Source organism: Dermacentor silvarum, unplaced genomic scaffold (assembly GCF_013339745.2).
Source record: "Dermacentor silvarum isolate Dsil-2018 unplaced genomic scaffold, BIME_Dsil_1.4 Seq1021, whole genome shotgun sequence".
NCBI classification, from domain to species: domain Eukaryota; kingdom Metazoa; phylum Arthropoda; class Arachnida; order Ixodida; family Ixodidae; genus Dermacentor; species Dermacentor silvarum.
Window position 1 is genome coordinate 15455 of NW_023605460.1, and position 15390 is coordinate 30844.

Genomic DNA, 15390 nt, shown 5'->3' on the forward strand with positions numbered 1-15390 from the left:
TATTTCTGCATGCACTGTTTTCTCACAGTTGCTTTTTTGTTCTTTGTTTATGAATGCAACTAGTAATGTCAACATCTTGTATGTGACATTATGAGTAGCTGCACTATTTCACTTTCGTTATTTTCTGCATGCCAAATTTACATGTGGTAGTGCTAGAAATAAAAAAAAGACAGCATTTCTAGTACCAACAAATGTGTGGCAAAGGGTAGGAGGACCACTGAGACGCATTGAAAGGCAAATTTTCACATGGGATGTCACGCTCAAAGGTACAGTCTTTTCACAGTCGCTTTTCCAAGTTGCAAACTAAATTTGAATGCAAGAGTTCCATGGCTAGTGAACTTGATGGTTGGTTATGTGCATTGTAAAGAAGACCTAAAGGGATGCATTTGTAAAGGGCATGTGTCATAACTAAAGTCAGAGTGGGGTACACCATGATGGACAATATCGTCACCTTATGGGACAAACAGAGACCAAACTACAGGAAAGCATTTATGTGGTGGAAACCATACTTGAGGGTATGGGACTGAACTGCTCTGCTAAAAAATCAGAACTATTGGTACTACGGAGCAGTAAGCGTGGGCGCAAGCCGAACGGATATATCCCAGAGGAAGAACCCCGCATTGACATATACGCCAAGAATGGAGAGCCAATCAGGCAGGTGGAGACTATTAGGGTGCTAGGCCTTCTCCTGGAAGCGAATGGATCTAATCGCAGGATGATACAACATATCTCTAAGAAGTCTGAAGTCATTAGACTTCTGCGTAGAATTACAAATAAGCATAAGGGGCTAGGAGAAGACAGTGCCATAAGATTGGTACATGCATTCGCATTTTGCCACTTCTCGTACGTGGCAGGCATGCTACAATGGACACAGGCTGATAAGAACAAGCTAAACCCTTTAATCAGACGACTTATAAAGGCTACACTAGGACTTCCCATCAGCACTGCCAATGATAGATTATTGCGCCTAGGGCTGCATAACACGCTAGAAGAGATAGCTGAGGCTCAACAGGTGGCCCACCAAGAGAGACTAATGAGGACACGACCTGGAAGGGCGCTACTTGAAGAAATAGGCGTAGAAAGTAACAACCAAACCAACAAAGGAGAATTATTAACAGAATTGCAAGCGGGACTACGAGAAAAAAATTAAGACCACCCCGTTCCCTAGGAACATGCACCCGACACATAACCTCGAGAGACGGAAGGCAAGAGCCAAGGCACTCCTTCAAGACATAGATCAACATAAGCAGCAGGCGGTATTCGTTGACGCTGCCTGGGTTAAAAATAAGGATGCGTATACCTCCGTTGTTGTAGACACTCAAGGTAACATACGGGATGCCATCACCGTCTATACAAAGGACCCAACAGTAGCAGAACAAGTAGCCATCGCCTTAGCCATCCGGGAAAATCGGTGGACACATATTTACGGTGACTCTAGAACAGCCATACGCAACTTTAGTAACGGATATGTGACACGGATAGCAACCAAGTTACTAGACAAGGTCAACAGTGAGAGGATCGAAATTCGCTGGTTTCCTGCACATCTGGGGGTGGTGGACGGAACTCGGAGAAACCTCAATGAGGTGGCAAATGAAGCAGCACGAGGACTTTCTAGCCGTGCTCTTCAAGACCGAGCAGCTTACACTTCACATGGGGAACACAGGGATCGATTATTAACATATAACGAAATCACGAAACATTATTATTTAAGCAGACGGGAATACCCATTGCCACACGGTAAACTTTGCAGAGCCCAAGCGGTCACATTACGTTTGCTACAGACAAGGACATACCCAAGTCCATATTTTATTAACAAGATCTATCCGGAGAGGGAAATTCAAACCAATTGTAATAAATGCAATGGCATCATTACTCTTGACCATATGCTTTGGCAGTGCCCCGCGGCTTTCGCAGACTGTGACAAGGAAGAAGAATGGTGGCGGCAAATGCTACGAAGTGAATCACTCTCTGACCAATTACGGGCAGTCCAGAAGGCCCGCGATGTGGCTGAAGGGCTCGGCCTGACAGTCCCAACGTGGGAGCGGCCCGCGTCAACCCAGGGTTGACCTTCAGGACTCAATAAAGTTCTCCATACCATACCTTATGGAAGTGGTTACAGCAACATAACGATGATGCCTGCTTGCAGTCACCCCTGTAAGTGAAATGTTATGCATGCATTCGTGGAAGGGAACCCCAAGCATGCATCACATGCTGTGGTAATGCACATTACTAGACATTACGGGTCAAGCTCCGGCCTAAAACGGTGATTTATTTTGAGGAATGAATCCAACCATGGGCTAACCTTAAAGAACACATAGCTCCTTACGGAGCTTTGTATGTCATGCTGCCACAGTCAGCCATAGCATAGCTTTCTGTATTTTAAGATGCGAAGCATCTTATGCTTGCGGCTATGTCACTCCCTCCCTCCATCCATCCATCCGTCGTGCGTCCACACCACTACTGGGCGTGGACATCCTCCTCCCCCTCCTCTCCTCTCCTTGTCTCATCTCTGCTCCTCTCGGCATTCCTCCTGTCCTCTCCAGATTGCGCAACGAATGGCAACACCTGTGGCTCCGCGCGCGATAATGCGAAGCAGCTTAGGTTAGAGGCGTGACGTAGGCTCCCCAGAGGCACCGGCAACAGTTACTAAAGCCGCGCGCGTTTGGTGCGAACGCGGGCAAAACGCCGACGGCGTCGACAACAGTTCTGCGTGTTGCTGGTGCTGCTGCATGTCCAAGTTTATACGGCTGATAAAACTACCTTGAGTCGACCCCATGGCTTCTTCGCATACTACTCAGGGTTCCCCTATGGGAAGATGGTGTAATTTTTTTCAATGCTAGCCCAGTGTCGCCAAAACTGGGGGTCACTGAGAGGGCACCGCTTATCCAGTAGTTGGCAGTAGCTAATAGGGCTATGGTTTGAGTCATGTCAACGATCTTTCATCGCACACGAGTACATGTCGTGCTGAAGCATGGAGGTTTAAAAGAAGGCAAGGAGCGGCAGCAGTGGTCAACTAAAACTGACCATGCTCTAGCAACAACAGGGATAAAATGACTGGGAATGAAGTGCCGCCACAGTGGGCCACTGGTTTTCATGCATTGTGGAGCGACTGCGCAGGCATTGAAAAATATAGGAGGCTAGGGCCATACATAGCCTAATCTCCCTTTCCATTGCCCACCTACCCAGATAAGCCTCAAGCCCTTATGTATCTACACAAGAATATGGGCACTCCCTCCTGTCTGTAGAAGACTAAGTATGTAGGCTGCACACTCTCTTGTCCAACATTATTGAAAAATAGCATTTGTTTTGCTCGCTTCTATCCTCGTAACATCATCTATGCGACAATATATTATTCCGATACAATATTTTGAGAGAGAGAAAAGCATTATTTTGAGTTGGCACTTACTGCTGTGCAGTAATTACAAAAGATCATGAGCAATTGAAAGCATGATCTGGCATTTGGAAAGAAATGAAGACTGGTACAGGATACTAAAGGAGCAGACAAGAGGTGGGCTTGTTGACACACTTGAGGGAAAGTGTGGTGCAATGTTAGGGCTTAAGTTGCAAAATGCTTAGATGCTTTCCAAAATTGGACATTTATTGAGCACCAACACATTCCTCTCTTAAACACATATTTTTTCTTTGTAGGCAGAGTGAAGACACAGCCACCATAAACGCTGGTCTACAACTGAAATTTACTAAATGCAGGGCTATACAAGACAAGAACCATACAAATTGTGCTGACCCCATGCACTGTGGGAATCTATGTTATGCAAAGCATGTTGCAGATACCTGGCTATCCAGAATTTCTTGGGGTTTCGCAAAATCGTATCAAGTGAGCCAACGTGTTCCTGTAAATTGAGTAGTTGTGTGTGTGTGACAAAGCAGCACGTCAATCAGCACGATTTCTATGCCAACCATTCATCGCAATCCTATGACGTGGCAATTGTTGGGTTCTAGATAGCGAACAAGTGTAAGGGAGAGAATCGCGGATTGCGACGCCATTAGCCACTATGTGTTGTATACACAATCAAACATACATATGGCTACTTCATGTGGTGCATGTTTAAATGACGATGGAATTTGTACTTCAGCGAAGAAATGTTAAAACTTGATTAACTTGGGCAATCATGAAGTTTGTACAATGTCGCGCAGTTTCTACGTAGCCTAAGCTGCTATATAAGGAAAGTACTGGGCAAAGTGGGCCAGCCCCGGAGATAGTACAGTCCAACATGGTGCCTCAAAGCGCGAGCTGTCACAAGGAAAGAAGATGACAAGGTGGCACAGTGTGTTTCAGAGAGCTAGCAGGCTTTGGGACGACAAAAGTATGTGTGATCATGGCCCAATGGTTAGAGCACTCGGATGCTGTGCTCGACGGCAGAGGTTCAATTCCCACATCTTTAACACAATCATTATTCTTAAAGCGAGGCGAGGCAGGAACCTACCTACTGCAACGTGCCAACCATGAAGCAAGGACTGTTTCGCATTAAAACACAGCATTACTACAGCCAGTGTTTGTGGTGTGTGCGTCTCCTTACTTTGGCCCATCTGATTTTGTACTCGCAACTATAATTGGGCAACCACATAACAGATTTACATGGGACTACAAAGTTGCTAGTGACATGCAAAAAGAAGATGCAAGACACAAAACGGAATCTGAACGCCTTTATTTTTGCACAGCTAATGCTCTCTGCACTTGCATTCTCCCACAACACAAATTTTTTTGCACAGCTAATGCTCTCTGCACTTGCATTCTTCCACGACACAAATTAACTATTCAATTAATGTTATTTACAAAGAAAAAAAAAAGGCCCATCATGTTCAGGACACTGCTCTCCCTAGAACACAGTGCTATGGAATGGTTGCATTGTGGGCCACACAAACACAGTATAGTCTGCCTCTAATGACTCACCGGCAAGATAGACACAAAGGGTCGACACAACAGTTTCTCCCTTGTTTCTTCTAATCACAGAGAAAAATTATTAAAAACATCCTAGCTACATCCACTGTATACACTATTCACAATTCCTCTGTTATCATATAAGTCACAGTTCTGCCTAAGTTGATGCGCCACATTTGAAGTAGTAGCTCTTGGTAACAGCTGCTGTTGCTAACAGGCCTTTGGGCTGCACACTACCATACACACACAAGCCTGTGGGCTCAGTTGGGCTATGCAGGAAGGTGTCAACATGCTGTAACAAGTCTCGCTTCATTAAAAGTACTCCAGTGCCATCGAGTGGTTAGAGGGCTAACAGTGCATCTAGTGCAAATCACACATTTCACCGTTTAGCACTATTACGCTCTTACAAGAGGGAAGACAATCAAAAGGCAGTCTACCAATAATTCCAGCTGCCTTTTCATGAGTGTGCATTTGCACACATTGGTTGCTAGTGCTAAACAGTCATGCATCACTGGTACAAGTTCATTCGGGTCACCCTTCTATGCATAAAATAAAGGCCTCTATATTTAAACCTAAACATAATAGATTAAACTAAAGAAAATTGGACTAAAGCCTCCCAGCCCATCGGAAAATTTCGACGTATTAAGGTAGGTTTTGGCAGTTCATATAAGCAACTTGCCGTAAGCGTCCTCTTGCCAATTATTGCCAACTTGATGGTCGCAATATATCAATGTCTGGCAAATTGATGGTCACAAATGTGAACAAGAGTTCAACAACGCCGTGGCTCTGCATAACGTAGAAATAATTTATAAAATCTATCTGACAATAACATTTTTTGGTACGTTGCAGCACCCTATATTGCAAAGGGAAGTATGGAATCAAACAACGCGAATATGACGTAAATGAGTAGAAAATAAATAGGACTGTCGGGACAATATTCAAGACCAAACGAAAGGAAGAAAAAGAATAGCACTCTATAAAACTAGACACAGGTCCAGATGCGATGAAAGTAGACCGGGGAAGACTTGAGCATTAAATGGCCAGTGCAGACCAAGCACTTGCTGTTGCATGTACCGGTGTTGACGTATTTGTTTTGCTTAACAGCAAATGTGAAGTAGCGTCATGTCTGTCAACTTGTCCCGCAGAACACGCATGCAATTGGGTCAGTTTTGGCCATTCCTAAGCGAAGGGAGCAAATTCCTCCCCACATCTTTCTTTCTTTTTGGCAAGTAGATGATATTAAAAGGGAATGGTTGTCCAGACAAGGGCGGGGTTGTTCACCGTCGCTGAAGTTTGTATGCAGCCATCTCGGCAGGCGAAGGCAAGTTCAGACGAGATGTCTTGGTGTACGTTGACGAGATCGTTCGCAAAAGTGAGAGCGTGGTTTCCTCCACGCTTGGTCCAAAGTAGTCGGGAAACATATCGGCAAGTGTTGCCTGAAAAGTTCAAAACAGATCATAAAAGGCGTGGTCATTTTTACCAAGTCCTGCTATGAAAGTAGTCACCTTCGCAGAAAAAGACAGCAGCAATTGGGAAAAGGTAGTGGCACTAGAAATGTTTTTGCTGAGAGGTACCACACTTAAATTAAGCAAAAGGAAAAGAACAAAGTTGTGATAGGTCCAGAAAATACATTTTCCTAGGATTTTCTTATTTAAAAGCAGAGATCTGGAAATAAATAGTCAAATGCGGATCTGTCAAACACTAATAGGGTCGAAAAATGCTGAAAATTCGACACAGAGATTGTGATAACATGGAATTGTAATGTGATTCATTTACAAGAAAATTCATTAACAGTTTGATATAGAGTTATAGAAAACAATCCAGTATGTCTCTCAATTATTAACACACATATAAAAAAAACAGCAGGAAATTGAGACATCCTTATCAGTCCCATTGTGCAAACAGGCCTTATTTCTGCGACGCCCATTAGCCCAATGCAAAGTCAGTATTTATAACTAACCAACGAAATGGTTGTTAAAACCATATTCATATGTTTCATGCAGCATATGACCTCAATGCAAGGAGGAAAGCAGAAATACAGACAAGAAAAATCAATGTAGACACAAAATAAAGCTCCAACTCTCTTATTGCATCCATTCTTCCAAGATTGGTATAGATACGGACTTGTAACTTTTCCCACCCTATTTTGTATCCAACCATCATGAACGTGCACTTAAGGTCTGTGAAATAAGGTGCAGGAGCGATGTTTTAATTGCCTTTTCTTTCCCGGCATCATTTCAAAGTGGAACGGGATCCCAAGTAATATCTGGTGTCGAAGGTTGCCGGTTGAATGCCGAGTTCTAGTCATTATTGAATATCACTTCCATTGACAGTGTTACGCTTTTTCCTTGTTACTTACTTACACTCCTTGTTTCTTTCCTTATCGTTATACTGTTCCACACACAGTAGAGCCTTGTTCATATGCTTTAGGAAAAAACTCGAAATCATGCACTAACTGGGAAAACAGCCTATCCGAAGTCACAAAAAATTTGACAGACTTGACTGTGCTTGACATCTACGTAATGTGAAGCGTTGTGCAAGTCGTTGCAGCACGAGTTGCTGAAGTGCGTTGAGCTGGTGGGGTCTGAGCAACCAGGGACGTATGTTGTCGTTGGCCTATTGCATACTGTTTTAAGACGGCGATGGGAAACCCCACGCAAAATTGAGTTGGTGCGTGATGTTGGAATATGATGACACCTGAGTGAAACATGACATTCAGTTCCCGCCGTATGCAGTGGGAAACAGCAGCGCATTTGGGTTATCACCTGTTAAAAATGTACAGTATGCTTCCAACGGCACTGTTAATGTCCCATGCGCTGTGAAACAGATAGGTAAAGATGTTTATCGCAATAGGGTTGGCAGCGATAGCTGTGAATGGTGTGCGACGACCAGGGAGGAGATTTGCTGGCACTGGAATGGGAAACCGAGTGCGCAGCAGTGTTTTCACGCGAGACGGGTGGGCGAGTATTGTGGTGAAGCTGCTGCAGCTTACAGCTGCTGTTTTTGATTGTGTGTGGCTCGCGCCTTTACCCGGGATCTAGCGGCCGGAAAACATGTCATATGATCGTAGTTTGGCAATGTGCTGAACATTAGTGCTGAAACATTGCGTCTTCTGGGAACATACGAACCAGTAAGAAAGCGTAACTGTACTGGGTCATTATTTGTGTTCTTGATTGCGAACGTTGACGCCGGGAAATCGTACCTAATGGGATTGTATCAACAAGGTTCTACTGTATGTATACAATTTATGCTGCATTATCCCCTCTGCAATACAGTTAATTAAATTAGGAGTTTTACGTGCCAAAACCAGTTCTGATTATGAGGCACGCCGTAGTGGGGGACTCCGGAAATTTTGACCACCTGGGGTTCTTTAACGTGCACCTAAATCTAAGTACACGGGTGTTTTCGCATTTCGCCCCCATCGAAATGCGGCCGCCGTGGCCGGGATTCGATCCCGCGACCTCGTGCTCAGCAGCCCAATATCATAGCCACTGAGCAACCACGGCGGGTACAGTCAAACCTCATTAAGTTGCATCTGCCATAAAAATACCTTCGTTATATACAACATTTATTAAGCATATATATCTACCGGGTGCGTGAGGTATTTGAGAACATTATTCCTTATCGCCATAAACACCAGCAGGCTGGTGTGCGACTTCTTGGCATGTGACTTCTTGTTGTCTGACCCCTTATCATTCATACTGTGCAGTTTGTTCAAAGATGGAAGCGTACAGGTTGATGCAGGAAATGAAATGTCATGCAGTCCTCGTCGCTCTGGCCACACACCTCAGCGACTTGGAAATCGCCACCTTTCTGATCGTACCGAAGTCGTTCATTTACAAATGGTGGACAGAACTGATATGTTCTGGCGGTGACGTGGCATCTGTGGCGAATAGGAAAAAGCATAGTCAGCGGTCAGACGTCGTCAAAACCCCTAATCTTCTCCGACGGCTGCAAGTCATCGTGAGTGACGACCCAGGGAAGTCAATGCAGGCCATTGCAAAGGAGCTTTAAGTCGCAGAGTCGACTGTCAGGCTCACTGTGCTCGAGGACTTGAGGTACCATTCCTATGTCATGAGGAGGGGGCAATTCATGTCTGATAAAACTCAGGAGAATCGTCTGCTCTGGTCCAAGAGCTTACTAAGCAAGCTGAAGAGACCTGAGGAGCCTGGAATGCTTTTTTTTTTTTTCAGATGAAAAGAACTTTGTTAACCGCCGTAACAACAGGTGGCTTGGCACAAGCGCTGATGAGGCGCTTACAGTGATGCACACAAAATTTCCGTTGCTTGTGATAGTGTTAGCCGTCGTCAGCAACGAGGGTGACGTCATGTCGCCACACTTTTTTGCAGAAGGGCTCTGCGTTAATGCTCCCGCGTACGTGGAGGAGCTTGCCAGGTTGTAAAGCCCTAAATAGAGACTGTTTCGAAAGGACGACCTTATGTCTTTCAGCAAGATTCGGCTCCCGCCCACACCGCCTGCATCACCTAGGAGTGGCTGGCTGACAACTTCTACGACTACGCACTCCCAACTTGTGGCCTCCTAGTTCTCTAGATTTAAATACGCTCGACTACTATGATTGAGGCATCGTTGAGAGGCCAACAAACAGCCACAAAATACAAAAGACTTGCTGAAGGCCCCCATAGCCGACTCAATGGCCAACATCTCTAAGGACCACCTGATCCATGCATGCAGCCGTTTCCAAAGCCGAAATGAATCGGTTATTGCTGCGGATGGAAGATTTGGAAATAAACCGTAAGAGGAGTATTTCTCAAAGTTTGGTGAAAATATGTCTATTTTTGCTGTAGATATTTTTCTCTGCCTGAAGCCAACATTTGTGTTCTCAAATTACCTCGTGCACCCGGTATATGCTTATATTCATGAAAAATACTTTGAATTTGCTTCATTATATCAGACAATTCATTGTATCTGTGTTCGTTATAGGAAGGTTAGGAATTCATGGTGAAGAAGGTGTTTCAAATGAAGAAGCAATAGAAAAACACGTTAATGCTGCACACACCACAGAATCGGTCTGCTGGGTACACCGCATGGCATATGAGCGCAGCCGACAGTCATGGGGGAGGCGGTGCAAGAACATGGCTGTTGTGTTGCTGGGGGTCCAGGATGACTCCGGTCTGTTTGATAAAAAGCACAGAAAGAAAGAAAGGATGTGCAACAAATTAAAGAAAGCAGTGCAGCACAAGGAAACAATTCAGACAAAAATTGGGCTACCCGAGTAAACAATTTCTGAGAGCACAAGAATTCTACTCAATGTTTAGAAAAGCTAGCCTCTATGCTACCCCTTGCACACAGCCTCCTTTTACTCTGTTAGTTACAAGCTAATTCTATAGTAGAGATGACTTAGAAATGTTTTTGCCACTTTTGCTCATTTTTTATATACCCTAAAAGCTCCTCCCCTTAAAGCACTCGTAACAACATACGCAAGGGTGCACATAGGATTCCATTCGTGAAATATAACCAGAATTTTTCTAACTATAATTATAAAGCTTCGTAAAGTTAGTGGCATAGTGTGCTGGTTAGTTAAACCACAAGTGAGCGCAGCATAAAACCTTGACAATGAATATATCTTGGCTGCTGTCTCTTCAAGTGGAGATGAAAAGTGTAAGTTACAGATACAGGACCATTGTTTTTTGGGACCGACTGCTTTGATGCAGCTGAGCAAGATATTACAGCCAAGGTGCCAAGGAAGATAACCTAGAATAGGATCGTCCAAATCAAAGTCATTCATACAGAATGTCTTGGTTACATTTAGCCAACGTGTGCAGAAACTGAAACATTCGTAAAATTGCACTAATGCACATGATTTGTCACACAATGCTTTTACAATGAGAGGCACAAAAGTGCCCAACATTACGGCCCTCATTAAAACATGTTGAGTGCATAGGCTGTGTGGCACTTGATAGTGCATACAAAAGCAGAGGTGAATTTCTTCCTCAAACTTGATATCCTCAAAGCCAGAGCTAACGATAGCAGCACTACAGAATGAACAGGGCAGCTGTTATGGCCACGCATGTCTTTGGCAGAGGCTGCAATGAGTATGGCGTTATGAACACAACTCGGACAAAATCATGGAAATTTACTTTGTTTCACAGAACGGTGCCATGGAACCGAGAAACATGGAGAGAATGTAGCACAATGAAGTAGCAAACAGACCTGGCCGCCTGACAGGTGCCCTGCATAAATATTAATCACAACAGAGTGATTGCAAAGGTGCATTTTACTGTAGTAATGTATGCTATAATGCTTTCAGAGCCAACTAGCCAGAATTCGTCAGCTGAAATCGTTACTGCAGACAATACGTGTAGACTTCTTCACTCGCAGGAGAAGAATAACTTGCAGCAATGCTAATGCAGCCCCTAAATGCACTTTTCCACTGCAATAAATCATAGTAGTACTCAATGCAAAAGCAGTCATCTGACCACAGATTGGTAAAATTAAAAAGGAAATAAGAGAAAATTATTAAGTTAAGCTAGATAGTAAATCACACTTCCTGGTAACACAGCAGCCCTTCCTGCAAGAAGAAGCTTGGTAGGTTCCCACATTACTGCACAGTGATATCGTGGATTTTGACAGAGCCTGCTATGGTCTAGTTAACTGCTTATCATAAAAAAGAATTCCACTGCATGCTAATCGAACCCAAAGAGGAAGTTGTGAAAACGTTTTCCTGCACCAAAACGGCCTAGACAGGAGAAGACACTTGTAATCTGTGATGTCACATTGACGTACTGGCGCTGACGTTCTGGCACAAATCTCAAATGAAAAGAAGTTCGGCCCCCATTTCCCGCAGTAATACAGTCGAAACTCGATAATTAGAACTCAAAGGGGCCCGAAAATGTGTTCGAATTAAAAGAAGTTCGAATTAACGGAAGGACGTATTTTTGAAGTATTCGAGCACCATAGCAAGATGAACAAATGGTGCGAGTCATGAAATTTCGCGGCGCGCAGGCACATAGCGAGTTGCACCCACGCCGGCCAACGCTCGGTTCCCGATAACGGCAGAAAACGAAACTTCAGGGAGTGGACGGCGCCAACATGGCGACGCGCGTATGCGGAGACCGTCGAAGGGGAGGGAGGAGGGCGGCAGGAAAGCGGAGTTGCCACTTCGGTGGCAGTGGCTTCGGTAGCTCCCCTCGCCCTCTCTCTCAACTCCCTCCCAACTCCCTCACCTATGACTGTCTCCGTGCGCGCCCGCCGGCACCGCCGGTACAGCCGGTTCGGCGCAGATTAGCCTGCTCCTTGAAGTTTCGTTTTCTGCCATTATCGGGAAGCCAGCGTTTGCTGGCCACACCTGTCGTACCTGTTGTGAAACCGGATGGATCCATCCGCGTTTGTGGAGATTTCCGTCTCACTGTGAACACAGTTACGGTTACTGAACAATATCCGCTTCCACGGGTAGAAGACATTTTCGCACGGCTAAACGGCGGCGAAGTGTTCACCACTCTTGACTTGACACAAGCTTACAACCAACTACCCTTGGACGACAAAGCTAAAGAATTGACTGTGCTCAACACCCACAAGGGCCTATTCTGCTTCAACAGACTTCCGTTTGGAGTAAGTTCAGCACCAGCCATCTTTCAAAGATGAATGGACTTGCTTTTCACGGATCTGCCAGGTGTCCAAGTTACCTTGACGACATCGTCATAGTCCATGTAGACATCGAACACGGGTGGTTTCCCGAGGCTCATCCTTGCCTTCCTTGCGTTGTGCACCCGCTGCTTTTGCTTCTTCCTCGTCGCCACTGATACGTCGCGTCTAGACAATAAATAACTACATGGTGACTGTAGAAAATGGAACGTTTATTGTGTGCTCCGCAGTCGTATTTATAGGGGTTGATGACGTACACCTCACGTGCTCCAGGTTGCCAGCCCTCCGCCTCAGTGGGCAGTTCGTTGGCCGGACTGGGCTCCGCCCACTGCATGAAGGGGTCTCTCTAAGCTTTTGCTCTATGCGGTGTTGGAGCAATGCGGTCGGAGCGGCACCGCCGCGTTAGGGTACGGCCAGGCCACGCTAGCGGCAAAAACGCACATTTTTGATGCGCGGACTCATTCGCGTTGCAGCCGCAAAACCCCCCGATTCCTGCCGATATTGCCGCACGTTTTGAACGGCTGTCAAAAACGCACGTTTTTGCCCTAGCGTGGCCGTACCCTTATTTGGCGCGCTGCTGAGAGCATTGTCGGGCCGCGGTATGTTCGAATTAACCGTCGCAAATGCTTTCGCGTTTGAATTACCGAGCGTTTTCGCCCATTGAAATACACATAACTTTGACGGGACCAGAGTGTTAGCTCGAATTAAACGGCAGTTCGAATTAAGCGTGGTTCGATTATTAACGAGATTCAACTGTATAATCACACTTTTATGCCAAATGAACGAAGCCAGTATTTGAAAGAATACTTTACCAGTAGAAACTGTTCAAGTGTTGTCCTTATTGCCCCTTAATGTACTATACTCACGGGAATGAAACCCATCAATTTAGGACTGATGCGCATAATTCATTTGCACTGTCTCCAGTTCATTTGACATCGTGTCATTTTCCGCTCATACACTTGGTTCAGAGTCTGCTTCACCTTTAGTGAAAAGATTGTCGCTACATGACAAGGCACACTCTAGTGATACACATATAAAGTGTTCTACTTTGAAGGGACACTAAAGAGAAACACTGAATCCATTTAGACTGATATGATGAAGTATTTTTTAAGAACTCTACTTTTCGTTGATTTCATGGAGGTTGGAGCATTAGAAGAGAAAAATGTGGTCAAAGTTTCATGTTTGAATTTCGTGCCCAAACCCCAAGGCTGGTGCGTACTGTCAGTGTGACAAAAGGCACTGACACTTCACTAAATGTTCTTGAAACTTCTTAAGTTCAGTCTTTGGATCTTCTCGAATACAATGCAGTCCCATTTTGCCGATAAAGATTTCACTAGGCCCAAGCAGACGGCGTCAAAATCCTCGACGTCACGGCGGTGCTGGTGTGTGAATTTCAACACAGCGTCGCCATCCGTCTTTCGTTTTTGAGCGTTTTCTGGCTTACCAAGCACCTTCTTGTGGCAAGAGTGCTTTTTGGTATTGTGGAAAGGCAATTTATTAACACATCTCATATAATTTTTCTCTTTAGTGTCCCCTTAAGGTTTCCCTGTCGTGTTTCATTTCGTAAGTATATTAGTGCTATGCCATACTCGAGTTTTGTGCCCATCATGGGTCTCATTGGTCTAACTCTAAGCCTTTTTACACAGACAGCACTCCTGAATCGGTAGAGCACTGCAAGTGGAATGCAAAGACAGTGGTCTTCATTCCTCACCAGTGGCACATTGTCTTTTCTACACCTTTATTTTTTTTAAATTTCCTCACCCTTATGCTACTAAACAAGCATGTGGGAACAGCTGTGCAACTTTCAGCTGCTACAAATGAAAGATACCCAACAAGTGACAGTGCTGCTTAGTTTGAAACTCTTTCCAGATTACGACTGCCCCATACACAATGGCGGAACACAGGGAGGGTGGTACATCTTTACCCTCAGTAAAGAAGGCAAACACTTGCACGAGCAAGGCTTTCGAGGTGTGGGCAGAAAAGCGAACACGATTGGCACCAAGTGTGGCAAAGACGGCTATATGATGTAATAGTGATATAAAAGCACCCTACATTTAAATACACAAAAACTTCACTACATATAACAACTGACAACTCTTCCAGATCTTGCATAAAGCTAGCATGTGACACAAAGAATTTTGTAATTCATGTGATTTAACATTCCAAAGCTGCATACTGGACAATGAGGCATGCTGTGGCGGGTAGCTCCAGATTAACTTTTGGCTGCCCAGGTTTCCTTAACATACATCTGAGTCTAAGTACAAAAGTGTATTCGCACTTCACACATTGGAGTATATGAAGAACAAGTTCTTTGAGTATGAAGAGCAGCGAGGACTTACTTGGCACCCACTGGGGCTGTATTGGGCAGAGCCAGCGTGCGCAGATTCATGAGGTGTAAATCACAGGGCAAGGGGCCACCCAAGGGTGTGAATGAGCTCTTGAGGGGCGGGTCAGACATGCGTTGTGGCCGGCTGTGAATCAGCGTGAACAGGATGCAGCAGGCTGAGGGACCCGTGGTGTGCCAGAAGGGATGGGTGACTGACTGATGCCGTCTCCTTCTGTCCAAAGGAATGGAAGAAAAAAAATAAATAAAAGAAAGGGTGTTAGTCTTCTCAGTTGAATGTTCAAGTCTCTAGCTTCTAATGACAGTGCAAGTGTCTTTTTTGTTCAGTTTGTAAACGGACGTTCATGATGTCGCATAAAGAAACATGAATGAAAATAATACAGAGCAGTGGAAACTAGGTGCAATTTGGCAGCCCAGCTGTCAGCACCTTGTGTACACAACTTGAGTTTCAATTGCAACATAAAAAAAAAAAAAAATTTGCATTGTGGTGACCATGTGCGTGCTGTTGTACTGCCTTCACAGAGCATGTCTGGGTAAAGAGGGT

The 15390-nt window shown here is 44.9% G+C and overlaps 1 protein-coding gene across 1 annotated transcript; it reads right to left on the reverse strand.

Moving 5' to 3' along the window:
* Positions 1-4652: 4652 nt before the first annotated feature.
* Positions 4653-15008, reverse strand: LOC119434360 (alpha-mannosidase 2x-like). Its single transcript, XM_037701527.2, has 3 exons — positions 14842-15008; positions 9918-10032; positions 4653-6336 (listed from the first exon to the last, which is right to left on the reverse strand). The coding sequence occupies exons 1-3, from the start codon at positions 14958-14960 to the stop codon at positions 6178-6180; spliced, it is 393 nt and encodes a 130-aa protein (XP_037557455.1). The 5' UTR covers positions 14961-15008; the 3' UTR covers positions 4653-6177.
* Between the last annotated feature and the right edge of the window lie 382 nt (positions 15009-15390).